The 18,050-nt window shown below is 39.2% G+C and overlaps 1 protein-coding gene across 3 annotated transcripts in view; it reads right to left on the minus strand.

Moving 5' to 3' along the window:
• The window catches only part of samd4a (sterile alpha motif domain containing 4A), a 74,402-nt gene that overhangs the window by 33,797 nt on the left and 22,555 nt on the right, over positions 1-18,050 (minus strand). For all 3 annotated transcript variants that reach the window (XM_005751423.2, XM_013915486.1, XM_013915485.1), the window contains exon 3: positions 1,569-2,144. In XM_005751423.2, coding sequence (XP_005751480.1) covers positions 1,569-2,144 — 576 coding nt within the window. The remainder of the gene's footprint in view (positions 1-1,568; positions 2,145-18,050) is intronic.

Here is an 18,050-nt window from a genome sequence, read left to right on the forward strand (position 1 = left end):
TAAAATAGGTGCCCAGCTAACATTTCAAGTTCCACTCCCTAAATATTAGCCATTTTCCCTAAATACAGTCTGCCACAAAGGCTGCCTTACAAGGGAAAGGATGGGTGGTATGTGCTGCTGTGGTTTGGACTAAAGCTTAGAGTATGGGTGGGGTGTCATCAGGGTGTTCTCTCAGTAGAACACAGGTTGATGTGATTGAACCATTATACTCCTATAGCCCTTAATGTGACCAGATGAAGACATAACCACATGTTGACCAACAATGTAAAAATAATTTTTAATAACTCAAATTAAATACCTAAGCCAAACACTGACTTTTTCTGATGCCAGAACAACCTCCCCGTGATCATTCTATAACTCTAACTCCAACACATAAATACCAATTTGCTTTGAGTGTCTCCAATGCTTCTATTCATTTTACATTTATATTAAAAAAACAAACAAAAAAAAAACAAACACACACAAGAAAATATACCTATGCTCTCTGTTGTCACCAATCCTGTACTGGTAGCTGGGGTAACTCTAGTTTTATCAGTTGTGAAATCCTATGATCTTGTTTGGGACCCAAGCTGTTAGCAGTCTAACATACAAGAGGATCTTTCTTGGAGCAGCAAGCAGAGCTTTAAATGTGCCTTTATTTATAAACCTTCAGCTGTTTCTTTCATCTCCCAGGAAAGAAAAAAAGAAAAGAAAAAAGAAAAAGAAAAAGAAAAAAACAGAGCTCTTGCATTCTTGTCTGGAAATATCCTGCTCTGACCATAGTTATGTTCAATTCCAACAGCCCAGCCCTCCCTATGTGTTGTCTTCCAGCCAACACTCAGCCTCTGTAGTTGCTGTGTGGGTTCTTCAGAGTGTACTCGGTCTGGTCAGGGTGTATTAACTGCTGTGACTATTTGCTCAGTACTTGTTTACGTTCAGTGTAGAGTGTTTCTTATACATTTGTTTAATTTATTTATAATGAAACAAGTATTTAAAAACACTGTTTTTAAATGTGGCCTGCCTTTTTTGTGCTTTGTTATAGATGCTTTTGTGCTTTTTGTGCAATTTCTTTAGTGGGCCCTTATGAAACTACTCTGTTCATCAACTCCGAAAAAGAAAGCAATTTTAGCTCCCTTCCCCATCTTTTTAAACCAACTCTCTTGTGACTGGGCACTCCTAGCAAACAAGTGGTTTGGACAACAGGTGGGTTCTGTCTTCAGAGGAAAAGTGGATGCTCACATTGACCATATATCGGCACTTATTCTCAATAAAACTGTCAGGCTCTGATTTAAATAGAGGGTTTAGACAAGCTTCAAACCTGAGCGTTTGGCTCATAGGAATATAAGCTGATCTCATAATTTTAAACTATTGCTGTATTTAATATGAACATCTATAATTTTAATAATTACCTGACAGATTACAAGGAAATGAATAATAAGTTATCAGTTGAAATCTGAAATTAGCAAAGATTTTACAGGATGTTGCAGAAATGTAACCCACTGTATTACAATATTTATTACATCATTAAATGCACCAGTCTGTGGCTCCTATGAAAAAAAACAGGAAAGACAGGACAGGTTTTCACTTACTCGCGTTACTGCCTCCGCCAATTCCAACAGTATTGATGGTTGCAGGCACAGAGGATGATGGGTAGAGAGGGAGGTGTCCATTTTCGCAGCCATGCTGATGCCAGCCTCCACCTATTCCTGAATCCCTGGAGCTCTGCCACCCATTGAGGCGGTCATCTGAGCCATAACGTTGGTGGTGATGTAAGTAGGGAATGCCTGATGAAGAGGTGTTGGTAGAAGAGCAAGATCCAGATGAGGTCAGGGTCGAAGGAGGTGTAGACTGGTGGTGATGGTGAGGCCCGGCAGGAGGAGGCCTTTCCAATGAGTCTCTCTCTCTCTCCTCCAGGTGGTTGAGCCAGAGTGCCAGAGCAGCGCGGTCTTCAGGGGAGGTGGCGGGGTGGATGAGGGCGTAGGAAAGGAGCTGCCGAGACTCCTCCAGGTGATGGCCGTGCTCGATCGTGTGGGCCAGGATGCGAGGCAGCAAGCGCATGTATTCTCCCTTAGCTTCAACGTTTCCCGGTTTGAGCAGCGGAAGATGGGTAAGGACGAGAGAGATGACACGTTCCTTGGGCTCACTCTGCCATTGGCTAATTATACCTGCAGGACAAAATGAAGGAGAAAATTAATTAATAAAAAAAATAAATTACACACGCACACACACACACACACACACACACACACACGCACCAGTTTAAACAGTGCTTAAAGTAGAGATGGACGATCCGATATTACCTATCGATCCGATACTGACCCAAATTACTGGATCGGATATCGGCCAGAAATAAAAAATGTAATCCGATCCATTAAATATAAAAAAAAAAAAAAAAAAAAGAAGCACCTCACAAAACTTGCTACACGGCGTAACTCTGCTCATAACTGTAGCACGTCGCAGCAGTATGCATCATGTGATAGAGCGGCTGTGTGTATTTGTAGCCTCACCAGCATTTCATCTCCGAGGAAGTTATCCCAGAGAGAAGTAAAGCAAGTGTGTAAGTTCATCTCTGAATGTCTGTAAAGCATTCCCACGTTAAGATTAACAACAGACATGTGGAGTGACTGCCTCTCTCTCCCTCCCTCTCCTGCTGCTACTTCAATCGTGAAACTGCTTAATGATCAGCTGATCGGCTTTTCTGTCGCCAGTCCGTCTCTCTTCTTTGTTTTTGGCCCACTTCTCACCAGAAAGAGGAAACCAGCGGCTGAACAACAGCAGCACTATTAAGCTTGATAAGCTGTTGTTAGAATTTATTTAATATTACTTTCTACTCGAGGATCTTTTTCTACGTAGCTGACGGCTGGTAACTGTGCAGGGGCGGATCTAGCAAAGTTTAGCCAGGGGGGCCGATAAGGCATGAACAGGGAAAAGGGGCACAAAGACATACTTTTCTTATTCTCATTTAAAATGTCTAGCGTTTAATAAATAATTATCTGACTCTTACACCCAAAGTTTTAATCTGATGTAAAATATATAGAAGTTCATTACTGTATATAGTAACTGTTAAGTCTAATATACCCTAGTAAGCTATAGTACTTTTTCCTTTGGGAAAGTACCATCTGTGAATTCTGCAATTCTGTTGAAGAAAGATGTTGAATCTATTTAATTATTCTTGAAAAATAATTTATTTCTGTGCATTTCCCCCCCCTGCATCAAATTAAATTTGATTACATCGATTAAGCATCATGAGGTGGAGGGTGGTCCCCTATTTTTTTTTTTTTTTTTGCTGGGAGTTTGCAACCCTATTAGTTGGGTTGCTTAATATTTCTGCTAAATACTCTTTAAAATACCAGAATAGGGAGGATGGAGTAGGTTTAAGTTTATTAGATTGATCAGTGTTGCTGAACTATGAAATATTTTGGGTGCAGTGTATTTTTTTTTTTTTTTTTTTTTAAACATACAGGTATAACAGAATAGCTTTAGTGTTGTTATTTATTTAAACTTGAGTATAAACTTATATAAAATGCAGCAAGATATTAAAAAATATTTTATTGATTTATAAAAAAAAACAAAAACAAAAAAACACTATCGGATTCATATCGGTATCGGCAGATATCCAAATTTATGATATCGGTATCGGACATAAAAAAAGTGGTATCATGCCATCTCTAGTTTAAAGTAAGATTTGTTTTATGATATCTAAAGGAGCAGCAGAGGGGAATGTAATTTATAGATAGACAATGAATTAGTGAACACATGTATGACTGAAAATAGAAGACACCAAGATGATGTCAGACCCTGCACCCCGCACCATCATCGTTCTATTTTGTTCCTTCTAAAAACACCCAGGTCTGTAGATTGCTAACGGAGGCCATACAGTTTTGGACATAACGTGGAGGTCACGGAGCTCTATTGTTGAACCAGTCAGTAGGCCATAAGAGGTCCATTCCTATCATCTTGGACCAGGGCTATAGATACAAAAAGGGCAGGGCAACAACTCCGACAGCCACACAAATAGAGACACGAGGCACTAAGAAGGCCGGCTTCACTTCCGGCTTGTGAGACACGTCTGTATGATCCGTCCACAGTAGTAATTCTTAACAAAACATGTCTTACTTTGAAATCCCACACATGAACTGGGGGGGTGGGGTGGGGGGTGGGAAGAAAACAGAAGAAGAAGAAAAAAAAAATCCATCAGCTTATCCTCCTGTTCAAAGACATCCCAAGGTCTTACTGTGGTGATGTACAGCTCTCTCTGCCCTGTCAAGTGGACAGATGCAGCTCTGAAGCCCCCTAAACAAGGCTCATGTTTACATCTCTGTGAAGTTGGACCCTTTACAAACATACAAGACACAGACGTGGTGACAGCAGTTCTTTATTTGAACAGTAAAAATACTGTGGTTTGCAATGGGACACAGACACTCCCGCTCCGCTATCACGTCCGCTCTCCTTTCTCCAACTGTCACTGTGAACATATAAAGAGTCACAATCACATTCACATCCCAGCACACCTGTTCACCCCGCCTCTGCGCCGCCCCAGGAGCTCACTGCGCCACCCCTCCTCTGCAGCCGGCCAGAGACCACACCCACGCCACAATCTCCTAATGAAAGATGACCAGGTGAATACACACATTTACTCCAGGCTGGTATGTATTTTGACGATTTAGTTTGCTTTTAGACTTCCTTGTTGTTATTTAGAGAGCAGGTTTATAAAAATTCTCTCATAATCTATAACCTTTCATTTTTACCTGATAATGAGACATTTAGTAGGATTTAAGGCAGAGCATCCAAAAAAGAGACACCAAATATAAGGTCACTGTCGGGACCTTCACAATTCAAGTTAACAGTAACAGCAAATATGCAGGAGAGACAACTGTTCAGTTTATACCTTTAATTTGGACAGACATCTTTTCATCTAAGATTTGTTCTGAAAACTAAATCTGTGCTCTGTTGCCAAACTCAAATTAACAGAGTTCTGTAGGTGGCAAAAATTTCTCCCAACACAATGGTCAAAAGTTCTTTAGACTTTCCAATCCTGCAATCAATTGTTGACAGAGGAAATCCCACCTCTGCAACCCCTCAGTGACCTGTAGTCGCCACAGAAACACAATAATACCTTAAGGGATGTTTCTACAATAGAAAACAAATAGGCCACTCTCTGAAAGACAAAAAAAAAACAAAAAAAAAAAAAAAAAAAAAAAACTGTCCCTATATCTATTAAAAAGGCTAAAAGACAGGAGTCACGTGGGACCGCCGAGGAAGATGGCTGCTCCTAAAGCCTGTTGATTAATGTCCTGAATTTGGAAACGTACACTTCAGTTGTAGTCATAAAGTGGACACCCCTTGTCGACTTTGAAGTTTTTCAAGGATTACAGCCTTTGAAAAAAAGGCAGGTAATAACAAAGCAAACTTTTTCCAAAGGAGCTACCACGAGGAAGAAGCAAGCTAGCATTAGCCTCGTTCCGGAGCCGCCCGAAAACACACCTGTATCTGATGCCGCCTCTCCAGCAGCAGCGGAGGAAGGTACGGGGAGCGAGAGCTAAAAGGACAAAATTAAGAAAATGAATGCTACTCTTCAGGTCGTAGCTAAAGATGTCACCACTATTAAAGAAGCGACTAAAGAACTAAAAGATTCAGTGGAGGAGATAAAATTGAGGTTAGGAGAGGCGGAACACCGTATATTAGACATGGAAGATGCCAGCATGCTTACTGAGGCAACAGTGGACAAATCTGAGAAAAGGTTGGAGGTGTTGTGGTCAAGAGTGGAGGACCTTGAAAACCGTAGGAGGAGAAACAATGTACAGATTATTGGACTTAAAGGAGGCGTGGAGGAACCCGGGAAAGGGGATAAAAATGTAACAGAGTTTCTGGCCAAAACATTTGAGCTTTATGGAAGTGAATTTGAAATTGAATGTGCGCATTGTTCCCCTGTACCAATGCCAGAACGAGCCTCTCAGGGCCATACATGTCCGCTTTCTACGTTCATCTGCCACGGAGAAAGTACTACGGGTGGCCAGAGAGAAGCGTGGAATCGACTGGCAAGGCGCTCCTTCTTTGAAGATGTTACAAGAGAGCTGGCGGAGAAGAGGAAAGCATTCAACCCGGTGAAGAAGCATCTCCGAGAGCTACAAGTGAAGCATAGGCTGGTGTATCCTGCAACACTTATTTTTACGTGACAAAAGAAAATATTCAAAGACGGAAAGGAGGCTGAGAAATTTCTGCAGGAGTCGACTTAGGAGTGCAGAGCATAATGTAACAAATTGGAGAAATGTGTGTGAATTTAAAAAAAAACAAAAAAAAAACTAAGGTAACAAATAAACAATGGGTAGAACGGGGCTGCGGCAGCTGTGCTGCTGTCGGGGACAGTTAACGTGTCTCACGGACCAAGGAAAGTTTAGTGACTCAAGTTAAAGTTAGTTAGGGTTGGGTAGAATGGGAGGGAGGGGTTGCTTAGCAACGTTGTTCTGGGTTGTTATGCAAAGGGGGTTTGTTTTGTTCAGGTTTGTCTTTTTTAAGACAGCTAGTTTGATGGTACCAGATGGGTTTTGTAATATTGAGTGCCTATGTATATATTTGTGTTGTGTTGTAAAGTGCACAGGGAGTGTCCTTCCCCCATTTTTTATTAGAAAGAGATGAGCAGGTATACTAAAATAATATCGTGGAACAAAAAGATGTGGGGGCCCAATTAAAGGAGGAAGGTTCTGACATAAACATACAGATATAGCGTTTATTCAGGAATCCCACATTGCTGGAGAAGAAGAGGCAAAAAAGTTTAAAAGAGACTGGGTGGGCTCCATTTTTCATAATTCATACTCAAGTAAACAAAATGGTGTTTTGAACCTTATTAATTTAAAATTAAGCTTTGTGTTGTTGAAAAAAATATAATGATAAAGAAGGGCACACTATGTGCTTGGAAGCTTTAATCAATGGGGTTTGAATGGTTTTGTGTAATATCTATGCACCTAATAAAGAATAAACCAGATTATTATTTTTTTTTTTCCTCTTCTTCACAGAATTACCAAGATAATAGGTGATCGTGAGGGGCAGGTAATATTGGCCGGAGATATCAACCAGGTGATGGATGGGATAATTGATAAAAGCAAACCCAGGGGTAGGTCTACACCCAGGGACAGACAGGCTATTCAATTGCTGACGGAGGATCTTTGCCTAGTAGACATTTGGAGGTTAGTTAATCCTAGTTCAAGGAAATATACATTTTACTCCAATTGTCATAAAATGTATTCAAGGATAGATTTCGCCTTAATATCAAAATCTTTGGTAGATTCAGTTGTAGATTGTGAGATTGGTGCCATTGCGATTAGTGATCACACCACGGTAGAGTTGTAAATTGATTTAAACACAGATAGAACAAAAAGGATGTTGTTGCAAAACAAAAGTTTTAGTGAGGAATTAACAAAAGATCTTACAATTTTCTTCAAAATCAATATGGGTTCCACACATAAAGTAGCCACAGTTTGGGAAGCGTCTAAAGCATACATAAGAAGAAAGATAATTACATATGCGACAAAAGTTAAGAAAAGTGATTTAGAACGGGAAAAAACTTTAGATAAAGAAATGCATGAAATGGAGAAGGATTTAACAAGACAATACTCAAATGATAAATACCAGACTATCTGTAAATTAAAATACCAGCTGAATGACACTTATAACAAAAAGGTGGAATATGCCGTATTTAGGCTTAAACCAAAATTTTATGAAGGTGGTAAAAAGAATGGTAGACTATTAGCAAGGCAACTGAAGCAGCAAGATAATCATAGATATATTATTTAAGTTAAGAAAGACAGCCAAGTGAAATAAATCTCCTCATCAAAATAAATACATTTAATTTTCAAATCATTTTATCAAGATTTGTATACTTCTGCTGGTGCACTTAATGAGGAGGAGGTGAAGACATTTTTTCAGGTCCACAATTATCTACTCTTTCTGACGAACAAAAAATAAGACTGGATGCGCCTATAAATGAAGAAGAGGTCAGAGCTGCAATCTCATCAATGAAAAATGGGAAATCGCCAAGTTTGGATGGCTTCCCGATTGAGTATTATAAGAAATATATTGATATTTTAGCTCCAGTCTTGCATAAAATTGATCTTGAGGCACTAGAAATAGGCTCCTTACAGAGTACATTTAACGATGCACTAATCTCCCTTATTCCTACCAAGGATAGGGATATATCAGACCCAGCAAATTACCGGCCAGTAAGCCTTTTAGGAGTCGATTGCAAAATTTTGACAAAGGTTTTGGCCTTCCGCTTAGATCAAATATTACCAGATATCATCACTTCTTCATCTCATGCACAAAAGCAAATCTAGTCTAGCCCCTGTTGCGGCCTTCTCTCTTGATGCCGAGAAGGCTTTTGGCCGGGTAGAATGGGGCTTCCTTATGCCAACCCATGCAAAGTTTGGGTTTGGGCCTATGATTTTGTAACTGGGTCAAACTGTATATTCAAGCCCAAGGGCAGCAGTTTTGACAAATGGATTGGTGTCAGAGTTTTTCCATCTCACTCACGGGACCCAGCAGGGGTGTTCTTTGTCCCCGCTGCTCTTCACAATATTTCTGGAACCACTGTCCTTAGCTATTCAAGCTAACAGGGATATCAGAGGTGTTCACGCAGGGGGTATGGAGCACAAGTTATTTCTATATGCTAATGACATCTTAGCAGTATTAACGGATCCCATTGAGTCTCTACCAGTGCTACACACATGAGTTGAGTCATTTTCAAGGTTGTCAGGTTATAAGATAAACTGGTACAAATCAGAAGGCATGCCACTATCAGCATCATGTCATTCTAGATACATTACTCCATTCAATTTTAAGTATTTACCTCAAGGTATGAAGTATTTAGGAATATTAAACCCAAAATTAGAGGATATTATGCTTTCAAATATCGAACCTCTCCTCCTAAAGATAAAAACAAATCTGGATAAATGGGGTAAATTGAATCTTACATTATTGGGTAAAATTAATGTGATTAAAATGATGGTGGCCCCACAGTTCAATTATGTTTCCATGATGTTACCTGTAAGAATTCCTTTACACATATTTAATCAATTTGAAAAGCTAATTAAAGATTTTTTATGGAATAACAAGAAGCCAAGAGTGAACATAAAGTAAATGTGGGCTTCTAAAGACACTGGGGGAATGGCCCTTCCAAATGTGAAGTTGTATAATTTAGCATTTGAAATGTCAAGACTGGGAAAACACTGGACAGGATCAGACTGAGCTGAGCTGGATTAAAATCGAACAGGAACTAGTGAGCCCTTTTACACCCTTGGATGTTCTCTCACAGGGCTCAGCTATTAATGGACAAGACTTTCATGATAGCCTAGTGCTCAGGCATTCTAAGGCTGTCTGGGTAGAGGTGCACAAGGTGTGTGGAGCATCTCATTTAAGACAACCTTATACCTCACAACACTGCTGTACAAATTAGGAAAAAAAAAAAAAAACAGTGTACCGGAAGGAATCCAAACTCAAAGGCATACACAGGATAAGTGATCTTTACTCAGGGGGAGTGTTTATGTCATTCGCTGAATTAACACAAAAATATGGTTTGATAAGAGAAAATAATTTTTGGAAATATTTACAAATAAGGGATTGTATTACCAAAGGAAAATTTACTCAAAGCACAAATACGGTGGTGGGATTTTTATAATTGTCCAGAACAGCACATAGAGCAGCTGTTTAACAATCTAAAAAAAAGGGGATATGTGAAAACTTGAGGATTATATGGCAGAGAGATTTGAGTTGTGTAATTTCTAAAGAAGATTGGTGTAGAATTTTGTCATTCTCCAATAAATATATGAGAGAGGCCAGAGGTAAATTTACTCAGTACAAATTAATACACAGATGGTACTTAATTCCTTTAAACTTTATAGAATGGGGAATCAGTCCCAATAATATATGCTGGAAATGTAGCTCAGATCCAGGGACATTTATGCATGCTATTTGGGAATGTGGGAAAGTTTATCCCTTTTGGCAAAAAGTATTGGACAAAATAGAAAGGTGGATTGGTTTGACAATACCCTTGTCACCAAGACTGTGCTTATTAGCGGATCGGCCCCTACCTTTTGTGGTTATAAAAGTAGGGGTTCCTCCAGAATATAATAGGTGAGAAGAAAATATGCTGAAAATGGTTTCATATGAAAAGTTCTTGGCCAGGATTAATGATAATATGGAGGGTTCTGACAAATCATGGGCATGTGTTTTTGGCTGAGATTGATGGATTTTATTTTGTCAGGGTAATTATGTTTTGTTAAATTTTATGCTTGCTGTGTTGTATGTTTGTTTAGGCACTCAGTAAAGGAATAACTTAAGAATTTGATTTTATTGTCCCTTTTTTTTTTTTGAGTACTGAATGTTAGTAACTATTAAAAATATACCCAAAATGCAAAGGTGAATTAACCATGGGATTGGAAGCAGTCTTTTTTTGGGGGGTTTTGTTTGTTTTTTGTTGTTATTTTGTTTGGTTATATGTTAAAAACAAATAAAGACTTCAAGTACAAAAAAAGGCTAAAAGACAGATATGTTTCCGCAATAAGCCAACATCAGTGTAGTTTAAGACAAATGACAATCAAAACATAAAACCCAGGTGAGACTCCAGTGCCAGAGGGCATAATCACCATCATACTACACTGTCATAATTTAACAAAATAGTAACAACCAGCAGCATATCAAAACTACTAGAAACAGGAACATAGAAAAATATACACAGAACAAATAAAAGCTCTTTAAAGTGAAATAAATGTTTTATGAAATATCACAAAAAGAAGCACCTTTAACAAAAAAACAACAACTTCACATTCAAAACTTCAGAGTGTTCTGTATGTAGCACATAAATCCACCTTTTCCTCAAATTCTTTAGATAAAGGAGAAAATGTGGTGGCAAACACCGTGTTTGAATCCTTCTTATATTGAGACTGCCATTTGATTAAATTACAGTCTGATGAGGGTGTGTTGTAGGGGTGGGCGATAAACGATATACGATAGAAACGATATAAATTTGGCCAACAATAGAGATTTGAAGTCATCAAGCTGCGCCTGTTTTGGTCGAAAGCATCGCAGGGCGCAGCGGCTAAAACCATTATCATCTGCAAATTATGGTGGGCGACAGTCATAGCAAAGAGATGAAGCACTGTTGAAATATGGGGAAAGCCAAAAACTGCGCTTCCTCCACTTCCGTAACATTGATTCATTAATGCTGAATTCTCTCGCAGCTGCTCTATTCCCATGTTGTTGCAGTACATTAATAACTAACCTTGTATTGTGGATGAATAATCTCAGTTGTTCTCCTGACTCAAGTTTGGCCCGTGTATAGCATCCTGCTATGCGATTGCATTTGTCCCTAACCAACAGAATCCCTCACGTTAACTTTTATCGAGTGGGAAAAAAAATTGCTGTTCATCCTCCAGCTTCACTGTGCTAATGTTATGCTACTATAGCTGTGTCGCTAGCAATCACGTAGCACAACATTATATACCAGGTAGTTGAACTTCAGTAACCCTACAAACGGCACTGCTGTTTAGTTTTCTGTCTTCATTTATGTTGGAAGTGGTAGCAGAGCTGTACGTTTTAATTCGTTTCAAAAATCTCTCAGTCAGAACATGGTATGAAATGTTTAGGTGTAAACTAGCGAGCTAACTTCCTGTTAACTTCTAACTCCGTTAAATTTAATAAATTCTGTTTTCATGGATGCATGGATGTAAAACTTAATTGTTACACCCGATAAAGCAGCAAAGCTGATGATTTAATTGACGACGAAAGAATTTAGATCGTTTTTAACTCTTAGTGTTCATTTGACTTTGGGACCTGAATTGGATGGAGTTTTGGACCCAGATTACTCCGAAGCTTTTCACCAAGGCAGCCGTAATGCTCTGACAATCAATCAAGCAGTGCGGCTTACCAAAGTTGTACTAAAACATTTTTTAACAGATTTCTGCATGCAGAAATCTGTTCGAGGTCAATAAGCACAACCAGAACTCATACATAAGGCACACTCTCAATTTTTGAGAAAATTAAAGGATTTTAAGTGTGCCTTATAGTGTGGAAAATACGTTATACAGAAGAAAAGAATATACTGTATCGTGATATATATCGTTACCGCACATGCTTGAAATTATATCGTGATATGAATTTTAGGCCATATCGCCCAGCCCTAGTGTGTTGGTCTTTTTGTCATGTAATAAATGTAGGTAAGCCAGTGCTCTCTCTTTTCCATATTCTCCTATCCCGGGCACCCTATACGTTAGTGGTGCAACGGATCAAAAATTTCACGGTTCGGTTTGGATCACAGTTTTAGGTCACAGATCGGATCAATTTTTGGATCAGCAAAAAAAAAAAAGTAAAACAGCACAAAACAAAAAAAAATGAGAAGGCTGCTACTAGATTTTAATTTCAACATTGAAAAAAAAAAAAAAAAAAAAAAAAAAAAAGAATAAAAAGACAAAAATTTAACATTTACTTATTGAAGTATTTTTTGCCTGTTAAAAACATTCAACTCAAGACTCATTCCACGCAATTATTAAAAAAAAATTATGGTACAATATAGGCCAGTACAGTCTTTGTATCTACCACTCAATTCAATTTTATTTATAAAGCGCCAAATCACAACAACAGTCGCCTCAAGGCGCTTTATATTGTAAGGTAGACCCTACAATAATATATACCGCTCATTATATCGTATTCTGCTGTGATATAATGAGCTGTCACGGTCACGTAGCTTTCCGTTGCCCTGGAGGTCCACCCATTTGTAGTAGTTAGGGCAACAGAAGATGCCTGGGACAGTTCAGCCACAACTTAAAGCTAAACACCCCAATAGCTTTTGTAATAGCTTTAGCCCAGTCAGATTGGGGAGCAAAGGGCTGCTTATATACCACAAACTCCTCTGCTCCTCCACTTGGACCGCTAGCGCTGGCCATAACTATCACTTGACAGACCCACCACGCGCACCATACGCATACTTTTTTTTCCCCTTCTTTTTCGAATCTTCAGATCACGTGCGTGCCGAACCGTGGAGTGGGATCGGTTCGGATTACGGATCAACCGTGATCCATTGCACCACTACTATATGTCCTTTCAAGTTTTGAAGCCGAGTGCACTATCACTCTTTATTCTAAAAATTAATACAATGTTTTCAACAGCAGGAGAACTGCTGTGTGTGAATTACCTAATGTTTTGGTAGATCACCATCAGTATTCTAATCTATCAAAAATGAATGACTCTTCAGATTTTTCTGTTCCACTCATCAGACCAACCCCACCCACACTCTCTCTTTGCATCTGTGAGCAAAGCTGGCCCCACTCACTCACAAGTGCTTGATTTAGTGATCTGGGTTTCAGATGCCTTTAGTAAGGAGATCAGCTAATGTGAATGGATGCCATGAATGGAAATAAATACTGCACCAGACCAAACTGTCTAGAAACAGACAGCCTACACTTCGAGTAAGACAGCTAAGGGGGAGGAGGTAGGGTAAGAGGGAGGCAGAAACTTGGGATGGGGTGGGGGGATAGATGGAAGGAATGAGAGTGAGGTGTGTAAAGGGAGCCTTGGAGTTACTCCACTCTGCTCCAAGGATGATGTAATTTTTCATTCCTATGAATGAGACAAGCCTTACTCCATCTGGGAACAGGAATTGTTCCATGATTAAAACTCAGTTATATCCAAATGACTGGAAAACATTAAGATGTAAAGCAGAAATCCTGAATACTTTGGTTAAATTTACAGAAGTAGTGGTGCATAGCTAGCTTAAAAAGTAATCATTACATAAATGTAATCTTTTGTCAAATATTTGAACTGACTCGGGCAGACTAAGAGAACCATCAAAATTTACATTACGAGTCCATAACAAGGCCTGACTAAGCAATACTAACCACCAGCAAGTAAAATGTGTCAAACAAACATGTCAAAGACAAATCAAAAATACTACTACATTGTTAGAGTAATTTTGTTTGAGATTAAAAATGATGTACATGCTTCTTTTACCATGCATCCCTTCACAACACAAAAAGCTTCCTGTTCTCCCACAAACTACAATATAAAGACAAAACAAAACACTGAAAAACATCTGTATATAAAGAAGATTTTACATCATTCAAATGTTTGGAAGAATGTTGATATAACTATATGAACCCGCTTCCAATGCAGATGACTACACCTAGAATGAGTTTTACATCAGCAATGAATGGATGCCACTAACACATACATACTGTCAGATCGATTCACTAGCCAGAAGCTTGGTGTGTGTGTGTGTGTGTGTGTGTGTTTTTGTGTTCCATGGCTAAAGAAGGAGACAAACACTGAGCAAAGCTTGGAAAACTTAACACCATGAAATCAGGATCCCACTTCAAGCTTACTGGGCAATTACTCCAAGGTTAAAAGGTCAAGAGGTCAGTTCCTCCCACAGTGAATCCACACTCTCTCACCACATGAGTCATTATAGAGTCACTGAGAGCTTCACTGGAACTATGACAAACTTCTTCACCTCTACAAACACACCTCAGACACCTGTTTCTGTAAATAGATGCAAGGGAGCTCCATGAATAACAACCTACTGTGTGTGTGTGTGTGTGTGTGTGTGTGTGTGTGTGTGTAGCCAAAATAAAAATGTGAGAGGCGTGAGACAATCAGAATGAGACAACCAATAAAAACAACACAAAACAAAATGATAGAAGCGCATTGTGTCATTTTAAATGAGACATAGGTATGTTAGCTTTGCTCCTATACTAGTAGGCACAGTCGTGGGCATGCTGGGAGATGATGAATCATTGCGAAGAAATGCTGAAAAAGAAAGTCAGACACAAACACACAGGGAAAGCTCAGAGGGAGAGAGGCTGACACAGCATTTCCCAGATGTGAACAATGTGAACTCTGTGTGCCATCCCTGCCCTGGCACTGCCCTCTGACACCCTCTCTGGCAACAAGACAAAGGTGCTGCTTTCAACACAGCCCTGCTTCATAGTATAATTTCTCCACTGTCAACCTCATATCAAACTGCCCACCTTTCTCCCACAACACAGACACTGTGCTGGCACAGGAGGTACAACAGATACACAGAAAGGAAAAACAGGAGATCACTGTAACAAGAGCACAGTCTACATACGCAACACCAGTTTTTATTTATTAGCCTGCAATCACATTCTTGTTATTACATAAAAATCGTTAGTAATCATGCCACAAAGAAGTTGTTCCCATTCACAATATAGTACGTGAAGTTCTTGGTGATCCTGCTAGTGTTTTTTTTAAATATGGCGGAACATGAAGACATTTGGCTGCCTTCATGTTTTAATGTGGCTGTTCCACCATATTTAAAGAATGGTAAACGAACAATAACCAGCAAATCGAAAGGCTGGAACCTGCATAAAAAATAAAGCAGTTTGGAGTAAGGGGTGTGACTCATTTTTTCCCCAAACATCTCCCTCAGCAAAGTCTATCAACACAACACTGTCCAGCTACAGCACAAATCTGAATGCAACAAGTTCTCTCTTGTTCTGAGAAGACTGTTCAACTCCAATTCTGTGAGCAAATGTATCCACTTCAGAAACTTAAAGCCCCTTTTCACAAAATAAGACATGAACATGTTTCTCAACACAGCCACAGCCCTGGAAAACCCCACAGTAACACAAGAAAAAAAAATCTTTGTGGAAAAGTAGAGCAGTCTCTTGTAGACATTTTAAATACAGACTGGCCTTTTAGAGAGATTTCAGTCTATTTAAATTGCACATTTTAACCAATGAAACATGACATTTATTTGTTAATAATTAATCAAATTTATTAACCACTTATTCCACTCAAGATGTATTCGTTTCTTCTTTAGATAAATGCATGTCAGCCTATTCAATAGGGATGGGAATTAAGAACCAGTTCTTGTAGAAAACCGATTCCCAGTAGTCCAATTCCTTGGAATTGTTAGTCTGCCTGCCTATCAATCCCGCTTATCAGTTCTTGCACTCGCACTACAATCAGCTGATTTTAGTTTGCGTGTCAGAGAAGGAAAATAGTGACAGTCTAGAGAATGGATATGGGCATTAATTTTTATCGCACAAATGGACGAGATAAATGGTAAAGCAGAAAACTGCATCCAGGACAGAAACAACCGCATTATGCTGCTAACATAGCTTCGGTTCAGTTTGTCCAAATTAAAGGTATAAAACTGAACATCTGCACTACAAGTTTCAGCCCAGTGACTTAGTTCACTACAGGATTCTAATCACTGACAAATAGGAAGGTAGTATTGGCTCATTACTTTGAGATGCACAGTTTTTCTGCTCTAAAAGAAAAGAAAATAACACTTCAAACAGCCAGGATAGCAACAACTACAGAAAGTCAGCTCAATTAATACCAATAAAACTGGCTCTCCTGGAAAGGGGAGTTTAACTCTGACCCTAGGCTGGACACAGTGTGTCCTCTTCACAACCAACTTTGATCACAAGACACAGGCAACAGTGATGGAAACAATGTGATTGATTTAGCTCATTTGTTACACATTGGTTATGTGTAAACACTCCCCCAATGAGCACGAACACACACACACACACACACACACACACACACACGAAGGCACATGATTCCACTCATTCTAAATATAGATGGGTCAACAGCATACAAAGCCACAACGAGGCAGTTAGCACAACAGATAAGCCTATATTAGTGGTTGGTAAAGGGACACAAAATCCCAATCATCCTTACAATGACACCAGCTTTGAATTTGTGCATTAACGGTGAGGAAAGGGAGGAAAAGAACATTGTGTATGAGTTGGTGGGTGTCTGATGATTTCTGTAATAAAAAGAGTGAGGTTTTAAATTAAAATTAGGATTACATTTAGGATGGAATGATAACACAGATACAGCTGATGTGTAAGCAATTAGGCTAGGGAATGCATCTAGTTTAAGAAAAATCCTACAAGCCTCACATTGTTAAAGACTTTATGTGCGAGTTTGGCCTCTAAACTCCATCCTGTGCTTCTCCTGTTAGCAAAACAAACACAAGACTGGTTCACTTTGTCCCATTTCTGACAGCTTGCCATAGCTGCTGTTGATCCAACACGTAGTCTTGTTCGTCATGTTTCCTTAACCAACCAAGAGGACAACAAACAAGAGAGAGCTTACCAACAATAAAAAGAACAGGACTTAACTAGGAAAGGACCTACCAACAGGGCTAAAAACGAAACAATGGAAGAGACAAAAGATGGGAGGAGACAGAAATGTTTGAGTGAAAAGTCCTAGAGTAACTTTTTAAACCACAGACACATGAAAAAATTAAATCCTGGACAGAAAACAACACATATGGATTCACAAAAATTTCCGTGTCCAGGGAAATAATCTGTATAAAACGCAGTCTTGAGAAAGGATCTAGTGGGGGTTACTTAAGGAGAATGATGTTAAGAAAGGCTGAGTAGTAGATATTGGAAGTAAGGGGTGGGGGGTATTGAGGAAAAGTTCCTACTCCTGCTTTCCGGGTGGATTCTCCAGCTCAGCAGTGGGGAATGTGCTGGCATACCACAGGGCTTGCTGCTGAAGAATGCAGCAATTTCTAATGGATCCAAGTTCTCTCTTACAAACAGACATGCAGACCGAGCCCCAGACCTCTCCCTACTCACACCAAAGCTTCCACTTTCTAGTCACTCGCAATATCACCATGTCCAGTCATTTACACAAAAAACCTACATAAGATATGGTCAGCACTACCACTACAGTACATGACAAAATCATAACTATGACACTTCACCGTGCTTCAGCACCAAAGCACATACAAGCATAAACAATGGGATTTTTGAAATACCAAGTGTCTACAAAAAATATACAAACACATTAAAGTACTCGTGTCCCTGTATACTTTCAGTGAAGCACAAAAATATGTATGAAATTCAATTAAAAAGCAATTATTCTCAATCTTAAAATAATGACAGGGTATGTCTATTAACACAAGTACAACCTAACCATAACCCAATTGTAACCCTGACAGTAAAACCAGATTTTGAGTCTCAAAAATGCCTTCAGACTCGTGGGGACTGGGATTTAGGTGCCAATAAGGGCTGTTGGTTCCCACAAGTATAATAAAC

Source organism: Pundamilia nyererei, unplaced genomic scaffold (assembly GCF_000239375.1).
Source record: "Pundamilia nyererei isolate P.nyererei 1_Seehausen unplaced genomic scaffold, PunNye1.0 scaffold00310, whole genome shotgun sequence".
Classification (NCBI taxonomy): Eukaryota; Metazoa; Chordata; class Actinopteri; order Cichliformes; family Cichlidae; genus Pundamilia; species Pundamilia nyererei.